Source organism: Budorcas taxicolor, chromosome 25, assembly GCF_023091745.1.
Source record: "Budorcas taxicolor isolate Tak-1 chromosome 25, Takin1.1, whole genome shotgun sequence".
Classification (NCBI taxonomy): Eukaryota; Metazoa; Chordata; class Mammalia; order Artiodactyla; family Bovidae; genus Budorcas; species Budorcas taxicolor.
The window spans coordinates 51,502,275-51,528,746 of NC_068934.1; the positions used below are offsets into that span (position 1 = coordinate 51,502,275).

Consider the following 26,472-nt stretch of genomic DNA (forward strand, 5'->3'; position numbering starts at 1 on the left):
CTAGGTTTGAAATTCTCCCAAAAAGTAGTTACAGGCCAAAAAAACCCCAAGGAAATAAGAGCTTTGAAGCAGTGATGCTCCAAGAGCCGGGCCTGCCCCGCTCCTGGGCATGTCGGGGGAGTCCTCGCCCCTCTTCATCTGTGTATGAAGCGTGAGGCGTACGCCCGCCTCTGGGGGGCAGCAGGGGGTGGGGCCAGCACCACCCACATCCCACTGGAGTCTGCCAGGACTTGGTCCAGGGGGGCGGGGTGGGGCGGCACAGGGAAGGACGGCTGAGGGGCAGCGAGGAGACGTGGAACTGCAGGCCTCCACCATGGATTTTATTTGCTGTTTGCTTGTGGAGGGGACCTCAACTCGGCCACAGAGACCCTCATGACCTACTCGTGACGGTGGGGACCAGGCCTCGGAGTCTCTGCCTCCCTCCAGCACCATCCACGCACCCTCCAGCTTAGAGGGTCAGATGGAAGATCCCGAGAAAGGGATGTGCCCTTCCTCAGCCTCTTCAGGGTGTCCCTGGATGACTGTCCTTCACACAGGCTGCCAGGGGGTCATGGGGGACTGGCGGGGCCCAGGGAGCAGGCGGGCACCACGATGCCAGTGCTTGGGCCAGGCCATCCGGGTGCCGAAGCTTGGGGTTGCGGAGACCCCAGGCTGACTGCACAGAGCGGCAGGGGTTCTGGCTCCACAAGGACTGGCGGGCCCAAGGGGAGCCCTGGAGCCCACACTCAAGCACGCGCACACACACCGCGCACATACCCAGGGCCGCCGTGCACACGGGAGAAAAGGGGAACAGAGCCTTGAGGGCTGAGGCTGCTGGCAGGTTCATGGCGAGAATCACCAAGGACCGGCAGCCCAGGCGTCAGTGTGGGGCCGGCACCCCTTCTCTGTCGGCCTCCTCGGACCCCGAGGCGTCATCAGGCCCGGGTGTGCGCCCGTCCGCGCTGCCGTCGGCCCTGCCCGGGTCGTCCCGGCTCTGCTGCTTCTGCCGCCGTATCTCCTTGTACCTCAGGGTGATGTCCCTGCGGGCAGCGGGGGCAGGTCACCGCAGGCCGGCCCGCGGTGGGGGGGGTCCCTGGATCCCGCCCCGCAGAGGAGCCCAGGGCCTGGGGCGGCAGGCAGGACACCCCGGGGCCGAGGCGCTCACCGCAGGAAGAAGCGCCAGACGGTCCAGGTGAGGGCGAGCACGGAGCCGAGCGTCCAGCACTGGGCGATGTAGAAGGGCAGGGACAGCGTCAGCGTGTGCGGGTCGTACTTCACCACAATCAGCAGCTCCGTGACCGTGATGGCCGCCACCAGCCAGGCCTGCTGGCCCAGCTTCTTGTGCAGCTTCCTGCGGAGGGAGGTGGGGCTGCGCCGAGGCCGAGGAAGGCCCCGGCCCCGCCCTCGCCCACCACGCAGGCCCCGCCCCGCCCTCGCCCACCGCGCAGGCCCCGCCCTCGCCCACCGCGCAGGCCCCGCCCTCGCCCACCGCCCCGGCCCCGCCCCGCCCTCGCCCACCACGCAGGCCCCGCCCTCGCCCACCGCCCCGGCCCCGCCCCGCCCTCGCCCACCACGCAGGCCCCGCCCTCGCCCACCACGCAGGCCCCGCCCTCGCCCACCGCGCAGGCCCCGCCCTCGCCCACCGCCCCGGCCCCGCCCCGCCCTCGCCCACCACGCAGGCCCCGCCCTCGCCCACCGCCCCGGCCCCGCCCCCGCCGCCCTCACGGGTCGTCCATGAAGTCGTAGATCTCCCGCATGGCCACGCCGCCCACGTTGACGAAGAAGACGAGCCGCAGGAGGACCAGGTAGTGCTCGGGGGGCAGCCACAGCACGAACTTCAGGTAGAAGGTGTTCAGCTCTGCCAAAAGAAACTGGGGGCAGAGGAGGGTGGCGGGGAGCCCGGGCTGGGGTGCGCGGGGAGCCCAGCCTCGCCGGCCTTACCACCAGGATGATGCCGCACACGGCCAGCCAGCGGCGCAGGCTGGAGGCCGGCTTCCACTCGAAGCGAACCCAGCTGTAGGGCGTGAACTGGAACACGATCCTCTTCATCTTGCCCCTGGAAGCAGCGCCCATCAGCTAGGGCAGCGCGCTCGGGGCACGCCGGCCTCCCCGGCCCCCCAGGCCTTTTCCTGGGCAGTTTCTTTCCTTCTTCACAGAGGGAGGCAGCCGGGGAGGGGTGACCCCAGAAGGGCTGGCAGGGAGGACAAGGAGCTGGGTGGCCAGGATGGGCTGACGTCCTGGTCGCCGTAAGAGCAATGCCCAGGGTCATATCCCAGGTGGAGTTCACAGGAGGCAACATCCTCGCCCGCGGCCCCTCCCCACAGGCCCGCAGGCCCCACAGGCCCCACACCAGAGCCCAGGCCCGCAGATCAGCAGCTCTAGAGACGTACTTGTAGGTCGGAATGTTCCAGAGGCCCTGCCACTTGTACGTCTTCAGGGACAGCCACTCGAGGGTCTTCATGCCACAGTAGATGCCCAGCCCGTTGCAGACGAGCACATCCATGATCCACTGGGGGTGGGAGGCAGGTGGGAGGTGGCGCCATGGGCCCCCAGCACCGGCGGCCCTGTCGGAGGCGACCGGGAGCTGCCCTCCTCCCCCCACGGTGTGGCCAGTGGGGATGGAGTGTGGGTGTGGGCGTGGGGCGGGGGCGGGGGGGGGTGCCTACATGGTCCCACCAGCACTCGCTGAAGTTGGGCAGCTGGTGCTCCAGGCTGTACTCCAGGAACTCGAACATCACGCTCACAATCGTGCACATCCACCAGTCTCGGATCATCAGGGTCTGAGGCCGAGGCCAGCGCATCAGCTCTCCGCGGTGGGGCCTCCAGGGACAGTCTGCCCCTCCCCGCCCCACAGTCCTCAGGGCCACAGAGGCAGGGGGGCCACTTCCGCTCCAGCCGCCCCGACTCCAGACGCTGAGGCAGCTCTCAGGCGTGCCCCAGCCTAGGGCTGTGAGCGACCAGCTCCGGGCTTATCCCACCCAGGGACCGCAGGCCTCCGTGGGTCGGTCTCCCTTGCTCTCTGCTGGCTGCTGCGATGCCCCGGACACGTGAGGTCAGGTGGGGGCCCCAAGCCCAGCAGCCTGCCCGTCGAGCACTGTGGGCCCCACCCACGGCATGGCTGGAAAACAGCCCAGAGCTTAGGGTGGGCCTGAAACCAGGTGTCCTGTCCAACAAGGAGGAGCCTACCTTCAAGTACCAGCCGATGAAGTGTGCAGGCACGAAGCCGTCCAGCTTGTCCTGTGGGGGCAGGTGCAGGCCTCGTGCTTGGTTCCCCAGTGCGAGCTGGGAGGGGACCCTGCCACCGCCAGAGGCACCCTCACACGTGAGCTGCTCAGCCCCTGAGTCCCCCACCCCATCCAGTCTGCAGAATGACTCAGGTTCCAGAAACACCCACACCTGGGGCAGCGCCCAGGAGCCTGTGCAATAATCCGCCAGGCTTCACGCCCAGGATGTGGTACAGACTTGCCCGGAGGAGACCCCATAGCGTGAGGCCAGGCAGGTGGCCTCTCCCGGGCACTCACCCAGACGTTGTGGAAGGGATCGGTTTTGTTGTCTGCATCGTAGATGAGGCAGTTTCCCCCGTAGTCCCTCTCTGGCAGCGGGACCCCCAACCTGGGGTCCACGTACTTCAGAAACTGGCGCCCGTCCTGGACGGTCTGCAAGGCCAGTGCCCGCGTCAGCAGGGCAGGTTTGCAGCGTGCAGACAGCGCCCACCAACCGGGAGGGGAAGCACCTGTCTCAGTGTGGCCCCACGTGGGGCCGGGCAGAATGGGGGTGTCTCAGGGCCGAGGGCGTCCCCATGCCCCCATGGGGTCACAGGTGTGCCTCCCCTGGAGAGGCTCGATCACCAATCTCCCCCTCTCCTACCCTAGTCTGTTCGGGCTCCAGACCCCACACAGAGAAGCGGCATCGTGGGGTGTGCCTCTTCACACGGTGCCTGGGCAGCCTCTCCTGACACGAAGGTGCCAGCGTCAGCCAAACATGCCTCTAGACCCAGCACAGAGACTCTGGGTGTCACCCCCAGTGGGGGAGGACCCCCAGCAAGAGAGCCCTGTGCCTCCCTCCGCCCCTCTGGCCACCAGCTGGGGCCCCAGACACCTGTCGTCAGGACCCCGAGTACCGGCCAAGGGACACACGGGAGGAGGTTCCAGGCGGGGTGACGAGATGTGGTCTGTGGTGTGCGGACAGATGACACCCAGACCTGCGTCTTGTCACACGACTGAGGTGATGGCACGAACTACTGCCACGCCCCCACACGTGCTCTGGGGACCTGGGGTCTGAGGGCCAGGAAGCAGGGCAGCGGCTGTCTCACTGCGTCCCGGGTCAGCGTGGCCCCCGGGCTCTGAGCCCCGACGCTCAGGCCTCAGAAGGGAGCAGCGCAAGTGCACCAAGACTGTCTCAGGGCATCCGAGGAGGTCGCTGCCGTCCCAGCCTCGGGCTCATCAACCAAGCCCAGAGGCCAGACCAGGAACCTCCACTCCAGTGAGGGCTGAGGAGGCCGACTGGCCCCTGGCCCCTCTGGGACAGGGCAGCAGCCGGGCGGGAGAGCTGCACACAAAGGCCAGGACCCACACGGCTCATGGTGCTGATTGACAGGGCCCACACCTAGGTTCCTGAGCCATTCTAAAGAAACCAGGCTCCCTGGAGAAATGGCTGACTCCAGGGCTGGGGCAGGGGCCCAGGGTGGGCCTGGGCGCGGGTAGCTTCCAGCACCAAAAGGAGGGGGGTGCTCAGAAACAGGAAACACCACCAAGACCCCACACAGACGGGGCTCGTGAGCGCTCCCAGCCACCAAGCCTGGGCGCTGTGAGCACAGATCAGATACTGACTCATAACCCTGAGGAGGAAGCAGATGACCGCGGGGGCGTTGATGTCAGAACCGAGCTGGGGAGAAGGCGCCCCCCACAGGCTTCCCACAGGGCGGCGGAGCTGCTCCCACTCCCGCGGGGGCCTCCCTCCTGAGGGCCCGGGCGGGGAACCCGACAGACACGCCTAGGGATCTGGACCTTCACCAGCGGCCAGGATGTGCGTCGGAGCCTGAAAGGACTCCAGTCACACCCGCTGCAGCCCTGGCAGCAAAGCCAGAAAAGCACACGCCAGGCCAACTACAGACGGCGCCCCTCATGAAGACAGTCGCAAAGACCCCCAGCAGAATCCCGGGCAAGTCCGTCAGCAGCATACACGAGGGCCGTACCCCACGACCCAGCGGGTTCATCCCAGTGCTGAGATGGTTCAAAATAAGGGAATGAATTAACACGTCATGTTAATAAAGGGGAAAACCCACAAGACCATGTCATCTGATGCAAAAAAAAGAGCATACAACCAACAAAATTCAACAGCCTCTCATGATAAAAACACTCAACACATTAGGAAGAATGGAACTTCCTCCACTGATGAAGGGCATCTAATGAAGGCTCCCTACTGAGAAGCTGGGGGTGGGAAGGCTGGTGCCGGGCAGTGAGGCCAGAGATGGACAGACAGACACTCAGGCTGGCGAGGAAGACGTGAGCCCCCGCATTCCTGCAGAGACCCCCTCAGAAGCCCCCTGAACAGCAGCAGAGCTGTGAGAACGAACGAGTCAGGCACAGCTGACAGCGCAGAGCAAACAGGCTGTGCTTCCAGACGCCCAGACCAGCAGAGCCACATGGAGCCGAGATGAGCCCGCTGAGGACAGCATCAGGAGAGAGACACTTAGGGACACACTCTGAAAACCACAAAGCGCCGCTGGGAGCAGTCAGAGACCCACGTGCGGGGAGAGTGCGGTGCCACAGAGAGGAGGGTAAGCGAGAGGAGGTGTGGGCTCCACTCAATGACTGATTGCAACAGCCGATTCACACAGTGTAAGGTGTTCGTAACAGGAGGAAGTTGGTGAAGGACTAGCAGGGCCTCTCTGCTTTAAAATACAGTTTCTTTTAAATAAATAGAATATGGACCATTAATAAAAATCAACCAGAACAAAAACTGGTCTCCCCAAGACATACCGATGTCCACAAACACGTGTCACGAGCAGTCGGGGGCGTGCAAGCAAACTGTGGGAACCATGCCACCACCTCACACCAAGAGCTGGGGGCGCGGAGACACGGAGCTGCGGCGGCTGGCAGGGCTGTGATGTGGGCACGGCCGCCGTGGAGCGCGGTCCAGCGGCTGCTTAGAGGCTGACCAGGGCTCCTCAGCTGTCCCACTTCCAGGCGTGTCCTCGGGAAGGGAAGGCAGGGCTGCACAGACACTCACACGCCCACATCCACAGCAGCGTCACACAGTCACCAAAAGTGGAGGCAACCCAAGAGCCCGCTCAGCGCCAGTGAGCACACAGGCGTGGCATAAGCACCACGGGCGCTGCTCAGCCTCCAAGAGGCAGGAAGCCCTGACAGGCTGCAGCGCAGATGGACCTCGGGGACGCGCTGCTCAGAGAAGCAACCCAGCCACAGAGGGACCGGTGCTGACTGGCTCCCCCAGAGGACGTCCTGCAGGGGTCACATCCGTAGACACAGGACGTGGACGGGGGCCAGGGGCTGGGGCCGCGGCGGGAGGGCAGTGAGTGTCCGTTTGGGAAGATGAGCAGGTTCTGGGGACGATGGTGGGGAAGGTAACACAGGCTGGTGAATGCTCTAGGGCCCCAAGCTGGAAATGGCTGAGATGGTAAATTTTATGTTACGGAATTTTTTTTTACTATAATTAAAAAATATTTTTAATTAAATGCACTGCAATAAACCTCCCCCAAACTGTACCGAATTCTACATCCGTGTGTGTGTCTGTGCGCGCGTGCACAAGTGAGTAAACTGCTGTCTGGATTGCATCAGCATCTATTTCTTGGTTTACACTGTCTTATACATCTGTTTATTTTAAATTGAAGCACAGCTGACTCTAGTGGCCGAAAGTGAAGAGAAACTAAAGAGCCACTTGCTGCCAGTGAGAGAGGAGGGTGAAAACGCTGGCTTAAAACACCACACTCAGAAAACAGACCACGGCACCCAGTCCCATCGCGCGTGCGTGCCCAGTCACTTACGTCCGACTCTCTTCAACCCTACAGACTGCAGCCCTCCACGCACCTCTGTCCACGGGGCTCTCCAGGCAAGAATCCTGGGGTGGACTGCCATGCCCTCCTCCAGGGGGTCTTCCGGAGCCAGGGCTCGAGCCCAAAGGCGCCTATGCCTTCTGCATCCCAGGGGGATTCTTCGCCGCCGAGCCACCGGAGAACCCTCTGGTCCCGTCACTTAGGCAGACGGAAGGGGAAAAAGCGCAAGCAGTGACCAACTTGATCGTCCTGGGCTCGGAACTCACTGCGGGTGGTTCCACTGCCGTGGAACTGAACGGCACCTGGTCCCTGGAAGCAAAGTGATGACGAGCCTGACGGTGCGTTAAGAAGCATCACTGTGCCGACGACAGTCAGTCCAGTCAGAGCTATGGTTTTCTAGCAGTCACGTGTGGACGTGAGAGCTGGACAATCAAAAAGACAGCAAGTCGAAGAACCGATGCCTTCGAACTTGCTGCTGAGAAGACTCTCGAGAGTCCCTTGGACTGCAAGGAGATCAAACCAGTCAATCCTAAAGGAGATCAACCCTGAACACTCAGTGAAAGGACTGAGGCTGAAGCTGAAGCTCCAATCCTTTGGCCACCTGATGGGAAGAGCTGACTCACTGGAAGAGACCCTGATGCTGGGAAGGACTGAAGGGAGGGAAAGGGACAGAGGATGAGAAGGTCAGACAGCAGCACCGGCTCAGCGGACACGACTCTACGCTGGGAGACAGTGAAGCACCGAGGAGCCTGTCTCGCTGCAGTCCACGAGGTCACCATGAGTCAGACACAACACACTGATGGAACGATAGCTGACTCACAACGTTGTGTTAATTTCAGGTACACGTGCTATCTTATATTTAGGCAAAATACTGAGGAACTGGGTAAAAGAACACAGAACCTCCCTGTGTAATTTTTTCGCAACTTCCTGTGAATCTAATTATTCCAAAACAAAATGTAAAAAGAAACTCAACATGAATGAACAATCTCGGTGTAAAATATAAAACCAGGTTTTAACAGAAAACACAGGAGAAAATCTTAATAAATTGGTCTTGGACACAGAAGTCTTACACATGACATCAAAAGCACAAAAAGAGAAGGCACCTGGCCCAGCACTGCTAAAAGAACAGGCCCAGCTGCAGCCTTGGGGGAGGAACGTGCAAGCCGCCGGCCGAGGGCCCTGCGCCGGGACAGCATGAAGGCCCTAACCCCACAGCAACCAACCGCCTGGTTTCTCAAAAGGGCAAAAACAGACACTTCACCAAAGAGGGTGTCTGCTTCCTGGGTCATAAATGCAGAAGTTGGTAAACATCACGAGCCCTCCTAGAAATGCAGTGAACCCCCTGAAAAGACACTGGCTAAAATAGAAGATTCTGATGATGGCAAGAGCTGCGAGGGCCTGGCCATCAGGCCAACCCGCCAGGACACAGGAGCCCTCCCGGCGTCAGGCACACCAGCCTGTGCCGGTGGCGCTGAGCTGCTCCTCTCACACCCGCCCCACGCCAGCCCACACTGCTGGAGGGACAGACAGACGGCGGGGCCTCCACCAGAAACACCTTCCATGGCAGGGGAGCACCCAGGTGAGCTTCAAGGCCGCGAAGGCCACGCGGCTCCACTCACACGAGTGTCCGAGACAAAGTGCAGGGGTGCAGGGGGACAGACCGCAGCTGCAGGGCGGGACCGTGGGGGGCCGGGCTCTGCGCCGACTCTGGCGTGTACACACACACACACAGACACAGACACACCCAGTGTCACGATTCCCGGCCCTGTACACCTTCCCTAAAGGCAAACTTTCCCACGTGATGATAACTCACTCAGCCGTCGCTGACGGTTCTGAGACTGAATTCTGAAGTCACGCTTGCCTAACCCAGCAGACCAAGGCGTGTTATCAGACAGATGTCAGCAGCAACAAATCCTGATCCGAGATTTCCTAAGGAGCTGAGTTTCCAACCTCCTCCCGCTGACCACCTTGCCGAACACGTGCCAGAAGGGACCGACGCACACGCAGCCACACTTGTCCCCAGACTGGAAGCGAGGCCACGGCGACTGGCCCGGCCCACCGCTGACACTCAGTGCCCCGTGTCTGCTGCCAGAGCCGCCTCTAACACCTCACACCCACCTGAACCCCCCATTCATGCAACCGAGAGAAACCTCTTACCTGGAAGAGTATGAAGATGAGAAACAGCTCGTAGACCACACTAACGCAGAGCCAAAATCTCCAGTAAGCTGCGGAGAGAGAGCAGAGGGTTAGGGGTGCTCGCCCCGCGGCCCTGCAGATCCCCACGCGGCTCCTGGACAGCCGGCACCCTGCTCCAGGCCCCTCTCGGGCTCCTAGCAGAGACCTGGAAGCAAGCTCCAGCCCAGGGGTGGGCACACAGTCCTCTCCGGAATGCTTTCCTTTTCTCCCATTCCTGCCCCTAATCTTGCATTTCACTTTGCCCCCCTGCTGCAGCAGAGACGGCCCATAAACCACGGGACGCAAGCAGCGACGGCAGAGGTCCCTGTCTTGTGTCCGTGGGGACGCTCCCGACCCTCATCACTAGGTAGGTCTGCAGGGTTTTGGTAGACTTTTCGTCAAGTTTAAGAAAATCTCTAACTCCCAGTGTGCTGTCGAACTGGTTCCATCGTGAATGAATATGAGAAAAGGGAATCCGTTTTTCACCTTCAGTGTTAGTGTGATGAGTGACGTGAACACATTTTCTAACATTAAATGGTCCCGAATTCCTGGGATGACTTGTTTAAGGAAACTGTCCTGAGTTCCAGCCAGCATGCTTCTCCGGCGGCGACACTTGGCACACACATTATATACTTTGAGTTGCTGAGCGTCCACCCCAAGTGTTCTCACCGTCAAAACAGCTGAGGGCACACGAGGCTGCAGAGGCGCCACCTGCACTGCAGCGGCCATTCTGCAACAGGCGCGCGAAGTCGCCGCTCAGAGCCCTCAACTCACGCCACGCCTCGGCTGCATCCCAGCAACGCGGGGAGGGGCAGCCCTCACCGCCCACCTCCCCTCTCTCGAGCTCAACCTTCCCTGGCAGATGAGACAGTGCGAAGGGGAAGGGTCTAGAGCTGCTCCAAGAATCTCCATGAACCTGTTTAGGAAGGCCTGAGACACCTGCTTTCCCTGGGGTTATGTCTGCGGGGAAATAAAGCCCACCCCCAGGCTTCTTTTAAAAGCTAATTAAGAAAGAAGCTGTGCACACACACTCGGCCACGGTTAGTCCAGTTACTCCAGGTCAGCCGTGGCCACGGCACCTGCCCACCCACCCCGAGTTTCGCACGGGCCAGGCCGTGCGCAGGCGAACAGGGCATGCGCAGGCCTGCTCTCTGGAAGCGCGCGGGACGTGTGCGGCGCTCGTCTCCTGGGTCTGAGTCCCTTGGCAGCCGCCTGGGCACAGCTGTGCACACACTGGGCCCTGGGGTGGCCCGGCACCCTTGGAGCCTGTCCCGCATCTGTTTGCCAGGAGATCTGAGAGCCCAGTCGCGCACAGGCAGAAAACACAGGCTGCTGGATTCCTGGGAAATCGGCTATGTGCTCGGAAGGAGACAGCCGAGGCGACATTCTGGGAGAATCGGCTATGTGCTCGGAAGGAGACAGCCGAGGCGACATTCTTCATGCCTGTGAAGGTGGGACGCCTGGAAAAGTCTCCCTGGTCCAAGGCTCCACCAGCAGCCCCAGGACTGTGGTGGGGGATGTGGGGGGACGCCGCCGTGGTGACCAGCCGCTGCCTGTGAAGGCGGCTCTGTCCCTCCCCATCCACACTCACGTGGGTCAGAAAGGCTCCCCACCTCCCGCCACTGGACTGTGGAGCCCACCAGGAGTCCAGGCCTACCCACGCCCATCCCTGGTCCTCAGAGGCCCTTGTCCATCCCCCGGCCAGGGTCTCCACACGCCCCCCGGCCCCACCCCGCGCTTCCTGAACCACCCAGAGGCTCCTGAAGCTGGTTCCCTGAGTCTGCCTGCCCTGCTCCCCAGCCGAGCACTTTTATTTTCTTCCTAAACATCAGCGCTGGCTACCTCAACAGCACTGGCAGTGTGCCCACTTACTCCAGCTTTCAGAGAAAGCCACGCGTGAAAAGAAAGACCACGAAAGGGAGGGGGCCTGTGCAACGGGCCAGACCCAATTCCAGTTTCCAGATAAATCGGCTCCCCAGACCGGTGGGCCTGGAGCCTTGTGTCTGCTCCCCCAGGAGCGACCTGAGCCGGGCCCAGGAGGGCGGGGGGGTGGAGACCCCGAAACACCTCCTCACGCTGTCCTCCCGGCCTGCAGATGCAGCCTGATTTCAGGATCTGAGGACTTCCCGCCGAGCACCAGGTGAACAAGACGTCTGGCAGGTGCCCCCGTGGTAACTAACCGAGGCTGGCAGAGAGACAGGGTCACACACAGCAACTAAAGAAGGGCAAGGCCACAGTCAGAACACAGACCAGACACCACAGAGGGGAGGCCGGCCGGGGCCCACCTGGCCCGGAGCTGCAGACGGGCTCAGAGCACTCGGCCGCGTCCCGCTGGGCGACCCGGGCGGGCCCGCCTGTCCCGCCGCTGACTTCACCCGGGCCTGGTGCCCTGTGGCCTTGCTGCCCCACCCTGGACGGGCTCCGCGGGGGTCTCCAGCGCTCGTGCTCTGCCTCCCAAGTCCATCTGACAAGGAAGGAACGCACCGGGTCTCTCACTGATCCTGGTCTCTGACACTCGGGCTCACTCCTCCACTCTCTGGCTAGGGGTCCACACCCTTCCTGGGCAGCACTGGACAGGCCCAAGCCCGTGGAGAAGGTCCTGCAGCCCGAGCTGGGGAGGCCAGGGCAATCATGCCGCCCCATGCCCCGGGCAGGGACCACGCAGGCTTCACCCACACCAACATCTCGAGGGGCCGAGCAGCTGGTGAGGCCCCGGCTCAGAGCCCCCGGGCATGTGAGCCCAAGCCCCCCCTTCTGGAGCGAAGCTGGGCAACAGCCAACAATGGACCCTTAACCTGCCGCTTCCACAGGTAACCGGGTAGGGACACCCACGTGGAAATTTACCACAGCCTAGCTTATCGCCATGGAACGGGAAACCCCCAAGTACACCGTCATTCCAGGACAGGACTCGTGCGTGTGGTACGTTCAGATGAGGACCGAGGCCACCAAAAACCCAGTTCTCAAAACGTTCACAACGATGTGCTTGTGTGAAGCCTGAAGTGAACAACGATGATACGAAACCCCAGTGCAGGCCTCTGCTGATGCTTCTACAGCTGTGCGTGTATACATGTGTACAAACACACTAAAGCTTAACGGTGGTTATATTCACGGGTGGTTTTTATTTTCATTTAAAAGCACGACCCTGGGATGGAGGCGGGACGGTGGAGACAGGAGAGCCGGCTGCGGAGGGCTCCCAGGGGCCCCCCCACACCGTGAAGGGCAGGGGGCCCTGCAGCGGAAAGCAGAGCCACCTGTGAGAGGCCACGCCGAGCGCCCTGCACAGCCCCAGGGCCCCTCCGCCCCCAGGCAGACTTCCCTGACTAGCACCGGGTGGGCAGCAGCGGGACACGAGGGCCCAGAGTTGGGGGAGTTGGGGGAGAAGAGGGGCTTCCCGGCGCCTGTGAAGCCCGTCTCGCCCGCCCTCCTCGCTGACGTCTGCAGGCCGGGGGGGGGGGGGGGGGGGGGGGCGGGCAGGCCACTCACACGCAGCAGCACAGACACTCTCGAGCCTCAGGACAGCACCGCCACTCGGCACACACGGAGAGAGGAACGGCAAGTTACCTGGATGAGGTCTGGAAAATGGCCCGTCTTTAGCTTGTGTGACTCCAAAACATAAGAAAACCAAAATACTGGCCACAATACCTCTGCAAATAAAGAACAAACAGCCCTCAGTGTGCGGAAGCGTGAAGCTCTGAGTGTGCTCCTCCCAAGCAGGAGGTGGGAGGGAGCCTGGGGCACCCATGGGGGGGACAGCCCCGACCCCCGGTGAGGCAGAGCTGAGGCTCAGCTGTGGTGAAGCTGGTGGCCGAGCACCGCTGCCCTGGCCTGCACGGCCCCCAGAGGCAGCGCTGCGCCCGGAGAAGGCCCTGGCCCTGGCTGGCTTCTGTGCACCACCAAGTGCTAAGGCAGGCTGCACGGTAAACACACACACCACAAACCAACCAACCCCTCCAGGTCCACACACAGCAGGCCAGGGCTCATAAGGCCCCAGAGGGAAAGACGCGGTCAGGGTCCCAGCACTTCCCGCTCCAACAGGCGGGCCCCTTGGTGGCTCCCTCGGCCCAGGGCTGCGTATCCAGTCCGGGCAGGAGCCCCCAGGAGACAGCGGAAGGCATGCAGACACACACGGCAGCCCGCCCGCCAAGGAGCCAGGCCCCGCCTCACGTGCCAGGCTGTGGCCACCCCACGGGGCCCCGGAGCAGGCCTAGGGACCCCGAGCCCCGGCCCCGGCGGTCAGCACGGACTGGCCGTGGGAAGGATACGCGGGGCGGCCCGGGGCGGCGGCCACGCTTCCGGGCCCTCCCGCCCCAGCGGGCCTACCTGGGAGAACCTGTCCATCAGAAGCACTTCTAGAGGAAAGCAAATACATTACACTTTTAAATAATCTTTGAATTTTGGACCAGAAAAGTTACAAAGACAGTACAGAATTTCCCATGTCCATCAGTTTGGGATCTGTCACAACCAATGAACCAATACTGGTACGATAACTGAAGCCCACAGTATTTCTTTTTCCCAGATCTGCTCGGTTTCTAGACTAGTGTGCTTCTCCTGCTCCAGGCCCCCCGGCCCGACACGACACTCCTCTCGGCTCTGACAGGCTCTGACGGCCCCTGTGTTGATGGCCTGTGCAGTTTTGAGGAAGACTGGGCAGGTGCTTTGTGGCTGCCCCTGAATGAAGGCTGTTGCTGCTCATGACTAGATCAGGGCTACGTGATGACTACAGATGTTAAGGAGACCACCTTCCCGTCGTATCAAGGTACATGCCACGGACACAAGCCGGACCACTGGTGCCGACCTGGCCCCCGCAGGGTGCCTGGCAGGTGTCCCCCTCGCCCTTGGGAGGGAGGCCCCTGCGTGGGGTGGAGAGCAGCTCCACAGCTCAAGAGGAACCCTTCTGTGCAGGAGGTGTATCTTCTCCTGACTCATTTCTGGCATCAGCACGGACTCAGCGGCATCTACCCTGTACTTGGGTTACAATTCAGCACCTGATTGCTGTCTTTGCTCCAGCTCTTCCAGCCTCAGCTGCTGGGAGCTCTCATTCAGCCCCTGCGTCTCTGACACGCCCTGTCTTTGTGAGGTTTTGTATTTTTTTGGCATTCCCTCCTTGCTGGTGCTGGAAGATACCCCAGGCTGCTCTCGGGGGCCCCCGGCCCCAGCCGTGGGATCGGCCACTTTTCAGGGCGCTTGGCCCCTCTACTGCAGAACGAATGGTCTTGGGCACCGAGACCTGGGCGCCCATGTGCGACTTCCCTCTGGACCCTCTTGGCCAACAGAACAAGATGTGCGTGTGCCAGCCTTGCACACACGCACACTAGACACGCCAGTGTGCCGCCCGGCTCCACGTTCCAGTGCGCCCGAGTCCTCACCGACACCCAGCGGCATCTCTTATCCACGGTCGCTCCCCCCTCGGGTGCCCGTGACCGCCCCCCCAGCGCTGAGGCTCTTGGCCCCCACCCGCCGCCTGTGTGGTCCCAGGGCTGGCGCAGCAGGGATCCTGCTGCTGACCCGCGCCCGTGGGAACCAGCTTCGCCCCAGGGCACAGCGCTCTGTACACATCCCGGGCCTTCACGCCTACAGACCCCACTCCCGTCTACAAGGCAGCTTACAGGGGTTTGGCTGGGACCTCACTGACTCTATAGGCCCAGAAGAAATGACACCTCACCAATACTGAGACCCTATCGGCGAACATGGACTATCGGTCCCCTGATTCAGATCTTTGATTTCAGTCATCAGAATTTTGCAGGTTTTCTCACGTGGATCCTGTACACTTTTTTTTCGATTTACACCTGAGCGTTTAATTTTCAGGTGACTGCCGCCAGCGCCTGCTCCCCGGCCCCTCCTGAGGCGCTGCGCTCGCTCTAACTAAGGTGGGGCTTCCTTCACGGCTGCATTCCCGCCTGGGGTCCTCCGCCTGCTAAAGAGTCTTGACCAGTTGCACACTTAGCTTGGTGTTGTTCAGTCCTGTATCTACCATTACGACATCAACACGACAGCTTCAAGACTCCAAAAATTCCCCCGCTCCCTTCTGCACACTCCCCGCCCCTGGACAGCGCTCATCTCTGCGCTTACAGCTCTGCCCCGTCCAGAGGTCACAGCGCTGGGCTCACAGGAGAGGAGCCTCCCCAGCTGGGCTTCTTTCACGACAACAGGCATTTAGCCTTCATCTCTGGCTCCGTGGCTTGGCAGCTCATTTCTTTTCACTGCTTAATAACATTCCATTGTATGAATGAATGCAGTCCATTGTTCACCCATTCAAGCACGTTTTGGTGGCTTCCAAGCTTGGTGCTTCCAAACTAAGCTGCTGTAGCGGTCCCCATGCAGGTTCTGTGTGGCCGTGAGCGTTCTGCTCCTCTGGGTAAACACCAAGGTGCAGCTGCTGCTTCCTGCTTCGTCCTGTGACGGACGCTCCCACTCCCACTGGCGACGGATGCGTGCTCCTGCTGCCCCGGGTGTCGCCGCACCTGGCACTGCCCGCTGGGGCCGCTGGGCCCCGTGTGTGGCGGCGCTCTCCGCGGACGCACGGGGCTGCGTGTCCTCTCCCGCGCTCACGTCCTTGCTGGTGTCCATCCAGATCTCCCGCCAGGCTCCTCTGTGCTGCTGGGATCCCCGTGCGGGGCTCTGGAGCTCTCTGCACAAGAAGACAAGCACGCTGTCAGGCGCGGATCCCCCACCAGCTGCGGCATGTCTTCTTGCTGTCTCAGCAGCAGGCTCTGTAGAGCAGAAGTTTTTCATTCTAATCAAGTCCAACTTACCAGCTTTCTCTCCCACGGAGCGTGCTCTGGGCACTCTATTAAAGGGCCATCAGGCCTCCCTGGAGGTCTAGTGGTTAGGACGCCTGCTCCCCTGCAGGGGGCGCCAGATCGACCCCTGGGAACCATGACCCCCCGAGCCGTGTGGCACAGACGGAAGAGCCATCTTCAAACCCATCACCAGATTTTCTCCTGTGTTTTTTTCAACAAGTTTTAGTTTTCCATTTTACACTTAGGTCTACAGTCCACTTTGAACTAATTATTGTGCACAGCGTACGGGCTCTGGTCACTCCAGGGGTGCGCGCCATTGCTCTTTCTCCGCCGACGTGCCTTTCTCCTCCGTCAAGGACGAGGTGGCCGTGTGGTTCTGGGCTCTGCTTTAGCTCCTCCAGCACCACTGTGCAGCCAGCCCTGCAGCCGGGCAGCCTCCACCCTCTGGCTCTGTTCCTCCTAACCGCTGTGGGCACGTTGTATTTCTTTGTTACGGACAGGCGACATACATCGATACTGTACATTGTATTGGTAAGTCCACACATTTACAAGTGCGTAAGTCCATCCTAAAGGAGACCAGTTCTGGGTGTTCTTTGGAAAGACTGAAGCTCCAATACTCTGGCCACCTGATGCGAAGAGCTGACTCATTTGAAAAGATCCTGATGTTGGGAAAGATTGAAGGCAGGGGGAGAAGTGGACAGCAGAGGATGAGATGGTTGGATGGCATCACCGACTCAATGGACATGGGTTTGGGCGGACTCCGGGAGTTGGTGATGGACAGGGAGGCCTGGCGTGCTGCGGTTCATGGGGCTGCAAAGAGTCGGACACGACTGAGCAACTGAACTGAACTGATGTGCACATGTACGTAAACATCCCAAATGTCACCAACAGATAATGAGCCAAGGGACTGGGGCGTGGCCACACGGTGGACCACCCCTTGGAAACGGACCAGAATGGCTGCTGACAGGCACGGCAACACGGGTGCCACAAAACCACCATGCGGAGCAGGAGGGGCCAGACGTGAGGGCGCAGGCCGAACAAGACTCTGCGACAGGCAAGAAGGGCCTGCGGCCAGCCGTGCACACTGAGCACAGCCTCAGAAGAAGCCTAGCACGCCTCCACCTCGTGGCAGCCTGTGTGATAGGTGCGTCTTCTATTAAATGACACGTCCATCAAGGTGGCTGAAGGAAGAAAATCTACTCTCCTGAAGTGACAGAACATGCTAGACCCATAAAAAGAGGCGGACTTGAAAGTTTAGGGAAAGCAAACCAATTTCCTAAATTTTTAACATAAATATTAATAAAAAAAAAAACCATAACTTTGGGAAGCAAACATCAAAAGCTCTGACATAATAAAAAATTAAAATATGTGTGCCCTAGCACCCTCCAGAGACACGAAGGCCTCGTCACAGCCCAGGCTGTGAGGTGCTGACTCGGAGAGCAGGGGGCCCCCTCTGGGGTCTGAGGGGTCCTGCATACTCGCCGGTCCCTGGGAGAAGCTGCAGAGTCTTGGTCAGGTGCAGAGGTGGGGCCTGCAGGCTTCCAGGACGGGCTCCAGGCACCATGGCAGCCCCAAGGGCCTGGAGGGAACTCTCTTGCCCTCAAGTGGTTGAGAGGGCAGAGCAGCACCCGGAGCCCCAAACTCCTACCCACCTGCCGTCCCCAGCCCCGCCTGAGATCACACGGGGGAGCCGGCAGAGACCCAGATGGCCCCGTTGGCGGCCTCTGTGCCCTCGCTCAGACACAGACAGCTCGGGAGAAAGGCCAGTGCAGGATGAAGAGCTGAGGACGTGCCCACAGTGGTCCCAGGGCGGCCAACAAGCCCCCTTGACACTGGGGGCTGGGGTGGGGGTCCCTGGCAGCAAGGCTTTGTGACTCACCCAGCAAGCCCCCGGGATGGTGTTCCGAGACACCCTGTATGGGTTTGGGGGGCGGCTCTTCCCTGGGACTGTCCCGGCCTGGTGGCATCAGGACTGCCCACCTCTGGCGCAGCCTCACAGCCACACGGGCCACCTCTCCAGTCTAACCAAGTTCTGCTTTCCGGCTCCCTACACGGGTGCGCCTAGCAGATGGTGCAAACCCTCCACTCAGGGCTAGCAAACAAATTCACAGCGAAGACCAACTTCCAGTCAGAAATCCCCTGGAGGCAAGTGCAGGGCCCCCGCCAAACTGCCTCACTACTTCCCGAATCCTCAGGGCTCCCTGTGATGGGGGGCGGACAGCCCCAGGGGCCCACCCGGGGGTCCAAGGGCAGCGCAGCTGCCTCCTCAGTGCTGGGCCCCACTCCCTGTGTGCCAGCCTGCAGCGTGACCGTGGAGGGCTGGGGAGGGCTGGGCACTCAGAGGCGCTAGACTTGGGGGCTGACACGCAGAGCTTGGGACGAAGAGGAAGACCCCACAAAGCCAACGGGGAGACAGGAGGGAGGCGGGGGGACCCCCCCCCCCCCGAGTGCGGACCCAGGAGCCCGGGCAGGAGGCCTGCACCTCACGGGGGAGGGCGAGGCGCGCCTCCCGTGTCCTGGTCCCTGGTGTCCACACCACAGTCCAGCCAGAGGGCAAGACCCCAAGGGTGAAGGAACGCCAGCCCAGTCTCCCTGCTGATGATGGCCAACAGTCTCCCGGCGCCTGTGGGCTCTGGGCGGTGCCCCCACCTCTGTTCCTGCCTGGCCTCCTCCAGCTGCCCTACCAGAGCAGCTGGGGCCTGGGCCCCAGGACTGGAACAGCAATGGGGGCTTCGTGGGACCAGAGAGGAGAGGTGAGTCCACCCAGTGTAGAAAATACAGAGAAATGAGTTCTAAAACCAGCTAATCTTCCCAACGCACTTCTGAGGCTGGCCCCGGGATCTCCTGGATTCAGGCAAAGGACACAGTCCTGCCCCACTAGACTCTTTCTGAAGACAAGAGAAGATGGGCCACACTCCCCACACGGGGCCAAAACTTTCTAACAGCCTCTTATCAGCACAGTGCAGAGCACGGCGCCAACTGGTGGAGCCACTCCTGGCCTTCCAGAAAGCCCAGACACTCAAGCTCACAGCCACTGTGATTCACAGCGAGAAATGCGGATTTGGCCTTCCTCTGTGTCTAGCCAGAACCCCTAAAACCCCCGGAGTTCCCCAATTGCTGAGGGTCACAAAGCTGTCCTCGGTTATGTTTCGAATCCCACCTCCAGACGGGAGGTATGCAGGGGAACCAATCACAGGTCCCCCAGCTCTCTGGGGGCGGCGAACAACGAGCCCACCGCCAGTGGCCCGCCTCAGTCGATCGATCACACTGTGTGAGGAGCCCAGAGGCCGGGTGAGCGACCCCCCGAGGGCCTCCGGGACGCGTGGGCACTCGGCCACCCTGCCCCACTACCCATCCCCATCTGGCTGTTGCTTAGTCTTCTTATGGTGAACTTTCTATAATAAACAAGCAAAATGTTCCTTGATTGCCGTGAGCCACTCTAGCAAGCTAGCTGAGCCCACGGAGGGGGCATCGGGCGACAACGGCTTTTGCCACTGGGGCCTAAGAGGGCGGGTGCAGCCTGGGGGGCTGAGCCTGGGGCCACGTGGCCTGGCGCTGCCCAGGGGGACAGCATCGGCACTGAGCCGACCTGCCAGACGCTCAGGTGAGGCCTGGGGTGCCAAGAGTTGGACAGGTGGGGAAGCCGCCCCACTGAAGCTGACCCGAACCCCTGAGCCCTCCCTGGAGCCAGGTCGATGGTGCCAGGGCCGGGCCGGGCAGAAGAGGGGCTGAAAGTGCCGCAAGGCCCCAGAGCCCCAGGAGTGCAGACCCTCGCCCACTGCCGGGCCGGGCGGGTACCTCTTGGTGTTGTAGGCCGTGTCCCTCGGCGTCTCCTCCAGCAGAGTCACGTAGCCCAGCACGCAGGTGAGGATGAAGAGCACGGTCAGGGTGTGGGCCCGCCTGCAACGCAAACACAGCCCGCATCAGCGCGCGGAGAGCACGCAGTGACCACACAGGCGACACGTCCCTGAAGGAGCGCACTCCGTCTTCGACCTGCAGCGCAAAACCCACTGACCGCTGGCTGCCGGTCTCGTGACGCTCGGACAGCCCTCTGCCTGCGCGTCGGCTGGGCGGGCGGGCGGCGGGGAGCAGGGGGCAGCTCTTGTTCAGAGGGACTGGCCCACAGGTCACACAGCTCAAGTCACAGAACAGATCACGCCGAGAGACCAACCTCGCAGTTTATGCCGTGACCCGGGGTAAGAGCCCCGTGAGGGTGGCGCAGACACAGGCGCAGAGAGAGGCCCCGGGACCCAGACTGAGGGCGTGGGGCGCAAGCACTGCCGCGCACCCGGAGACCGGGCGGGGATGGCTGCCCGGCTGGACTGGGAAGCGGCCCCTCCCGCTACCGGGCCACAAGGCTGAGGCTGCAGAGCCCCACGTGGAAGGAAGGAGATGGCTCTCGGCAGCCAGCAGGCCTGCCTGATTGGAAACGCGGCCACAGCCACCGCGCTGTGTCGAGCGCCACACGCCTGCCGGAGCCCCTGCCTGCTAACAGCTGTCTGCAAAGGAGGCAGAGACCCAGCTTCTAGACAGAAGAGAGCAGAGCGTGTCCTTGGAGACACACCTCCAGCCTTGAGAGGTGTCCTGACGACCAGGCGGACAACACGCGGGAAGCCCCGAGCCCAGGACTGGCCGCCGGGCGTCAGTTCCCTGCCTGCCGTCAGAACTCCGTGAAACAGGGAAGAAACCAGAGTCAGTCACGAGCTTGGAGAAAACACTCACAACACTCACGCCTGACAGAGGCCTCTGTAGCCAGAACACACGAAGAGCTCTTACCAGTAAGGACAAACAATCTCCTGAAAATGCAAACAAGACTCGACACACACTTCACAGAAAAAGGCACGTAACTGGCCAGCCACACACGGAAGGCGCGCAGCCTCGCCGGCCAGTGGGAGCGGACGAGCCGCGAGGCTGCCCTCGCCGCGGGAGCCCCCACCCTGGCCTCCAGCAGGCCCGCTGCTTCCCTGTCGCGACCAGCTCACTCGGTTTTCTCCCATCTTCACTCAACAGCAGTCTGACAGCTGCCACAAAAGACGCTATCGGGAGCCTAACTGGAACTGCAGAGTTTATCGGTTAGTACAGGAGGAACTGATACGTGACTGACGCTACACGCAAGCTCCCCCACCCCAAGACAAAGGCTATCTCCCCCTCCATCCCGCTGTTCGTTTATGCTCTGTATCGTGAAAGCAGAAACAGCTGTGTGCAGGTAAGTCAGCGCCAAGTGAAGAAAGCAGAGACGGCGTCCATTCTTCTACATCTCACAACACTGCCGTTTAAAACTGTCAAAAGTGGACAAACTCCTACTTTCACTGTTTTAATAAGATTCAGTATAACATAGTCACGTGTGAGCTTGAGGCTGCGTGGGAACTTCAGGACCTCAGCCTTCCAGCTGAACTCCACGCAGTGTCTCAGGCGCAGGCGACATCACAAGGCGCTGCTCCAGGCCGCCACTCCTGGGGCTCCCTGGAGGTGGTGACCCAGAAACTCAACTTCTGCGGGACACCAGCCCACACACAGGACTCGCGAGCTCAGCTGCCTCTCCTGGGTCGAGGAGACGGCCCACCCTTTCCACCTGATGTGCATGGGGAGAAGCGGTCGCTGGGACCCCGCCAGGGCTGAGCTGGCAACGACGAGGCGTGGGGCTCTACCTCATCTCGGCCCTGAGGATGCTCAGAGCTGAGCCTCATTGCCAGGGTCACTCAGGTCGTGACAGGGGCCTGGGGGTTGAGCCCTGCCCAGGACGGCTCCAGCACACCGACACCAAACCCTTGTCGTGAGGCGAGGAGACCCAGCGTGAGTGCTCCCAAGTGGCACAGACAACACGTTGGCTAGATTACACCATGTGCCAGCAGACCTCAGGCCTGCCTTCCTGCGCGCTCGCTCCTGGAGCAAGACAAACAGAGGGCTGGATATGGGGAAAGGTGAGGGGGGCAGGGGCGGGGCGCAGAACCAGGGAAGGCCTCACAGCAGGCCCGGAGATTCAGGTCCAGGCCTGCAAGGCAAGAGCTGAGGGCCAGCACAGGGCGGGCCAGCAGTGGGGCCCACGTGGCTGGAGGACTGGCAGGGGTGGAGCGCAGAGGGGGCTTGGGTGGAGCCACAGGAGGCCTGCTCGAGCCCGGGGCATCTGCAGCCTGTACCCCGAGGGAGGCAGACGCCCCTGCGCTCCCGAACGCCCAGCTGCCTGCCCCAGGAGGCAGGGGCCATGCTTACCCTGGTGAGCATTTTCAGAGGAAAAAAAGCCAAAAACAGGAGTAAGTCAGAAATCAAGGTGTTAGAACTGGCCCCAAAGGCCCCTGCAGCACAGACTCCTGGCCAGGCTCCTTTTCCGCTCAAACACCAAGTCTGAGCTCAGATTTCTCCTCAGAAACCACAGAGCCCAGAAGTGGGACAAAATCTGTAACGCAGTGAAATGTCAAAGCAGCATCCCCAACCCTGCGGAGAGAAGGCGGACGGAGGGAGAAGGCGGGGATCCACAGCAGGCCTGCCGTGCAAGCACCACCACAGAAGTTCTCCCGACAGAAGGGAAGAGACGTTCCAGGGAAACCCGGGGGCCAGGAAGGAAGACACTCGGGCACTGTCCTCACGAACACTGACCGGGGCCACCGGGGCCCAAGTCGGGAGGCCGGGTGGATCAAAGCGCACGCGACGTGGCCAAGCGCGGATGCCGGGCCTGGGGATGCTGCGGGACAAAGGCGACGCGCGGGGCTCAGGACACAGGGCGACTCCATGCCCTCCAGACGCCCGAGCTCCCGGAGCATCGCCTGGCTGCCTGGCTGAGAGGAGACGTGGGGATCTGGGCACAGGGATCGCTCGGCCGTGAATCCTGTGACTTGGCCACTGGGCCAGCGTGAGGGCGGGAGGACAGTGGGCTCCCTGCCACGGCCAGTGGAGAATGCCCAGCTGCCAGCCCCTCTCTAGAGAGGGCCAATCCACCATGCTGTGTGGGCAGGGAGGCAGCCTGCCAAACCAGTCAGAGAAGGTACGAAGGCGTGGCTGTGAGAGGCCAAGACCAGACGGCCAGTCCTGGGCCTGCGAGAGGCACCGAGGGCCACTGACCAGCGTGACCAAAAAGGTATCAGCTGGCAGCTCATGCTGCCCAGATGTGGGCGAAGCTGGCAAACCCCAACCCACAGTAACTGAGGAAGGCATTTCCTGGAACTTGGGGCATCTAAGATCTGCCCTGCAAATTCTCATACCTACTCTTAAAGCATATTGCTAACAGCAGAGCCCTGAGAATCAATTTAGGACACTCACCCAAGGCTCAGTGTTGTACGAGGTGAGCACACAACGAGTGTTTCCCAAGCGTCACAACCATCCATCTCTTCCCTGCCTTGAAGCACGCTGACCCAGTGTTGACTCACTATCTTCCACCTACAGGTGGTAATGTTTAGAAGCACCTGTCAGGGCACTGGGTCTCTAAGAGTGATCGGAACAACGTTTAGGCATTCTGAGCTGCCGGATCTTTGCACACTTCCCCAGAGTCTGGGGTCCCGACGTTTCCCTGAGGCGCTCCCCACCAAAGGCACCACAGCTGCAGAAGAGGGGTCGGCGCCACCGCAGACCCTGCTGGCCTCTGCCCCTTCTGGCCAGAAGCAGCCCAGACTTGAGCAGACCCTGCCGGCCTCTGCCCCTTCCGGCCAGAAGCAGCCCAGACTTGAGCAGACCCTGCCGGCCTCTGCCCCTTCCGGCCAGAAGCAGCCCAGACTTGAGCAGACCCTGCCGGCCTCTGCCCCTTCCGGCCAGAAGCAGCCCAGACTTGAGCAGACCCTGCTGGCCTCTGCCCCTTCCGGCCAGAAGCAGCCCAGACTTGAGCAGACCCTGCCGGACTTGAGCAGACCCTGCCGGCCTCTGCCCCTTCCGGCCAGAAGCAGCCCAGACTTGAGCAGACCCTGCCGGCCTCTGCCCCTTCTGGCCAGAAGCAGCCCAGACTTGAGCAGACCCTGCCGGCCTCTGCCCCTTCCAGCCGAAAGCAGCCCAGACTAGGACACCAAGGCTCAACATGAACTCCAAACTCTGTGGCTGATAAGCTGACCCCCAAGCTTCTTTGAAAACGAAAACTGTTAGAACAAAGTTTTGAACATGGAAGAGTTATTTTGAGAAACTGTGGAACATATAGTCACTTCCACAAATATATACCTTTTAGTCTTTAATTTTTTGGTAACATTCATTACTAAAATTCCCTAAAACAAAAAATTAAAATGAAAGAATTTTCGAAATCCCAGCACAGCAAGTCAATGATGGGAGACTCAGAAAGTGGCTGGGCCCTACAAGTAAAAGTGAGTCATTCTCGCCAGGTGAGCATCTGGTTACCTTACGGAAACATGAAGCTTCTTCCCCTACATAGGTGAGGGCAGAAGCCCAAGATGCAACAAAAACCACATACGCGGGCACCCCAACACCTATGGTGGAGAGGCTGGGGCACCCGCCCTGGAGGCAGGTCCCAGGAGCCGGCAGCCCTGGGGCACGCCCTCCTCAGAGCCCTCCGGGCTCCACCAGACCTCCCCACAGGACGGCCCAACCACGGCAGGCCTCTCTGCATCCCCACGGGCAGGGCCCCACGGGCTGGCAGTCTGTGCTTCTGAAGACGCCTGCTCAGCACCCCCTGGCCAGCACAGGGAGCCTGTTTGTGCCGGAGTCGAAGCTTCTTGTCCACGCTGTTGTATGCCCTGAAGCAGCAAGTGGCAGCCCCTAAGACACGCACTGATGAACGGGAGAGAAGGAAAGCAAGCCGGGCCTCAGCCTCCCCTCAGTGGCCAGCAGCTCGGGTGTGGGAGGACTGCGCCCTCTGCCCTGCAGTCTGAAGGGGTCCTGCCCCACGAGCAGGACAGCCGATGGCCTGGTCCACGCACAGAAATGCCCAGCAGGGTCCCACAGTGCTCAAGTCACTAGCTCCAGGGCCGCACCCCGACTGAGGTGGGCACCCCGTCCCTTCCCCCTCCCTCTGGCTTCAGGCCACTGGCGCACAGCAGCTTCCCAAAGCAGGGCCGGTCATCCGTCACCCACCCCTCTCCCAACCCACCCCTGAGGCAGCTGCCTGCACAACAGAGGAGATAACACCGACCTCACCAGAGAGCTGCTTCCCCCACCACACCCTCAGGCCTCTCCTGGGTCAGATATGAGACACATGTGGCCGCACGTGCACCTCCTCTGAGGTTTCCCAGACCTGCTGAAGAAGCTGTTTCCACACAGCATCCCTGCAGGCTACGGCCCAAAGCCACCACTGTCCCCAGGGCCCATCACGGGACTCAACTTCAGCTGGACCTGAACTGAGAAGCAAACGGCAGGCACAGCCCTCCTCTCAAGCACACTCTCCAGGGTACAGCGTGTGTCCCTCTAACAAGGAACGGAAGAGAAGCTCAGACAAGCAAAGGACAGCCCAAGGTCACTGGGTCAGTCAGGTGCATGAAGCATGCCTGGGACCTGTTGACCCAAGGCTGGCTTCCGGGACCCTCAAACGCAGAAGCGCCCAACTCGGCCCACGCACTCCTCCACCTCTGCTTCTGGCTGCCCCTCGCTCCGTGACCCCCGTGAAGGCAGGCCAGAGCGCGGCTCAGGCCGGGTCAGAGCGGCACAGGGGTCAGAGGACTGGCCTGGCGCGGGCCCACTGAGCAGAGGGAGCGCCTTCCCTCCACGCTCGTCCGCTGGGCTCCCGGCGTGGCGTGCGGCGCGGATGTTACCCCACTCGCCGGGGGAGCAGGGTGTCACTTCACAGGGCATCCGCACCGCCAGGGAAAGGGGCCGGACGCAGGGCGGCGGGGGACTGCGGGCAGCGAGGTCAGGAAAAGCCGCGCGGAGGTGACTGCGGGGCCAAGCCCTCCCGGGGGAGGGGACAGCGGTCAGAGGTGGGGGCTGGACACCGGGCAGGCCGTGTCCGGGGGGCGGCGGCGAGAGGCCGCTGCGGGGCTCCCGGGGCGCGCTCCACCCGCGCGGCGTGGCCACGCCCCTCCGGCCCCGCCGGCCCCCGGCGGACCGCCGGCCCTCACCAGAAGAAGGTGTTGGTGCCGTCGTCGTAGACCTCGGACTCGGTGCTGCGGCGGCCCGCGGCCGGCCCGCTCGCTCGGCCCGCGGCCGCGCCGGCCGGCGGCTCCTCCGGCGAGGCCTTGCCCCCCGGCACCGGGGACCCCGGCACCGGGGACCCCGGCCGCGGCCCCTCGGCGCCCCGGCGCTCGCCCCTCCGCATGACGCCCGGGCGCCAGCCGCTCCGCCCCGCGCCGTGACCCCACGCACCCGAGTCCGCGCGAGACCGCGCGAAGAGCGCCGGGAAGGGGTCGCGGCGCCCGCTCCGCAGGGTCTCTGGAGAGCAGAGGCGGGGGGCGGCAAGAAAAGGGCGGGCGGTGTGTTGTGGGACTTGTAGTCTGAGCGCCTGGGCGCGGGGTGTCCTGGGACTCGTAGTCTCCGATGTCACGCGTTAGGAACAGGGCTTGCTGGGAGGGATGCCGCCTGGTCGCTAGGTAACTAGCGTTGCGCGAGTTGCGGGAGGAGCGACGTGTCCCTAATCAGGGGCGCCCAGGCTGCCCCAGACCCTCCTCCTGGGCTGTCTGCCCTGAGCCACGCCCCAGACTC

General features: G+C 61.9%; 1 protein-coding gene across 4 annotated transcripts; it reads right to left on the reverse strand.

Annotated features, from left to right (window-relative positions):
* Positions 1-299: 299 nt before the first annotated feature.
* On the reverse strand, positions 300-26,089 carry PTDSS2 (phosphatidylserine synthase 2). 4 transcript variants are annotated; one of them, XM_052661741.1, is made up of 12 exons: positions 25,893-26,089; positions 19,708-19,809; positions 12,731-12,813; positions 9,152-9,219; positions 3,501-3,635; positions 3,166-3,216; positions 2,646-2,759; positions 2,370-2,488; positions 1,921-2,035; positions 1,705-1,814; positions 1,145-1,330; positions 300-1,019 (listed from the first exon to the last, which is right to left on the reverse strand). In XM_052661741.1, exons 1-12 carry the CDS (start codon positions 26,087-26,089, stop codon positions 860-862), a joined length of 1,440 nt encoding a protein of 479 aa, XP_052517701.1. In that variant the 3' UTR covers positions 300-859. The 4 variants fall into 4 exon arrangements, with proteins under 4 accessions (XP_052517701.1, XP_052517699.1, XP_052517700.1 ...); XM_052661739.1 differs by having other exon boundaries at positions 1,705-1,850; XM_052661740.1 differs by having other exon boundaries at positions 3,166-3,274.
* Positions 26,090-26,472: the final 383 nt, after the last annotated feature.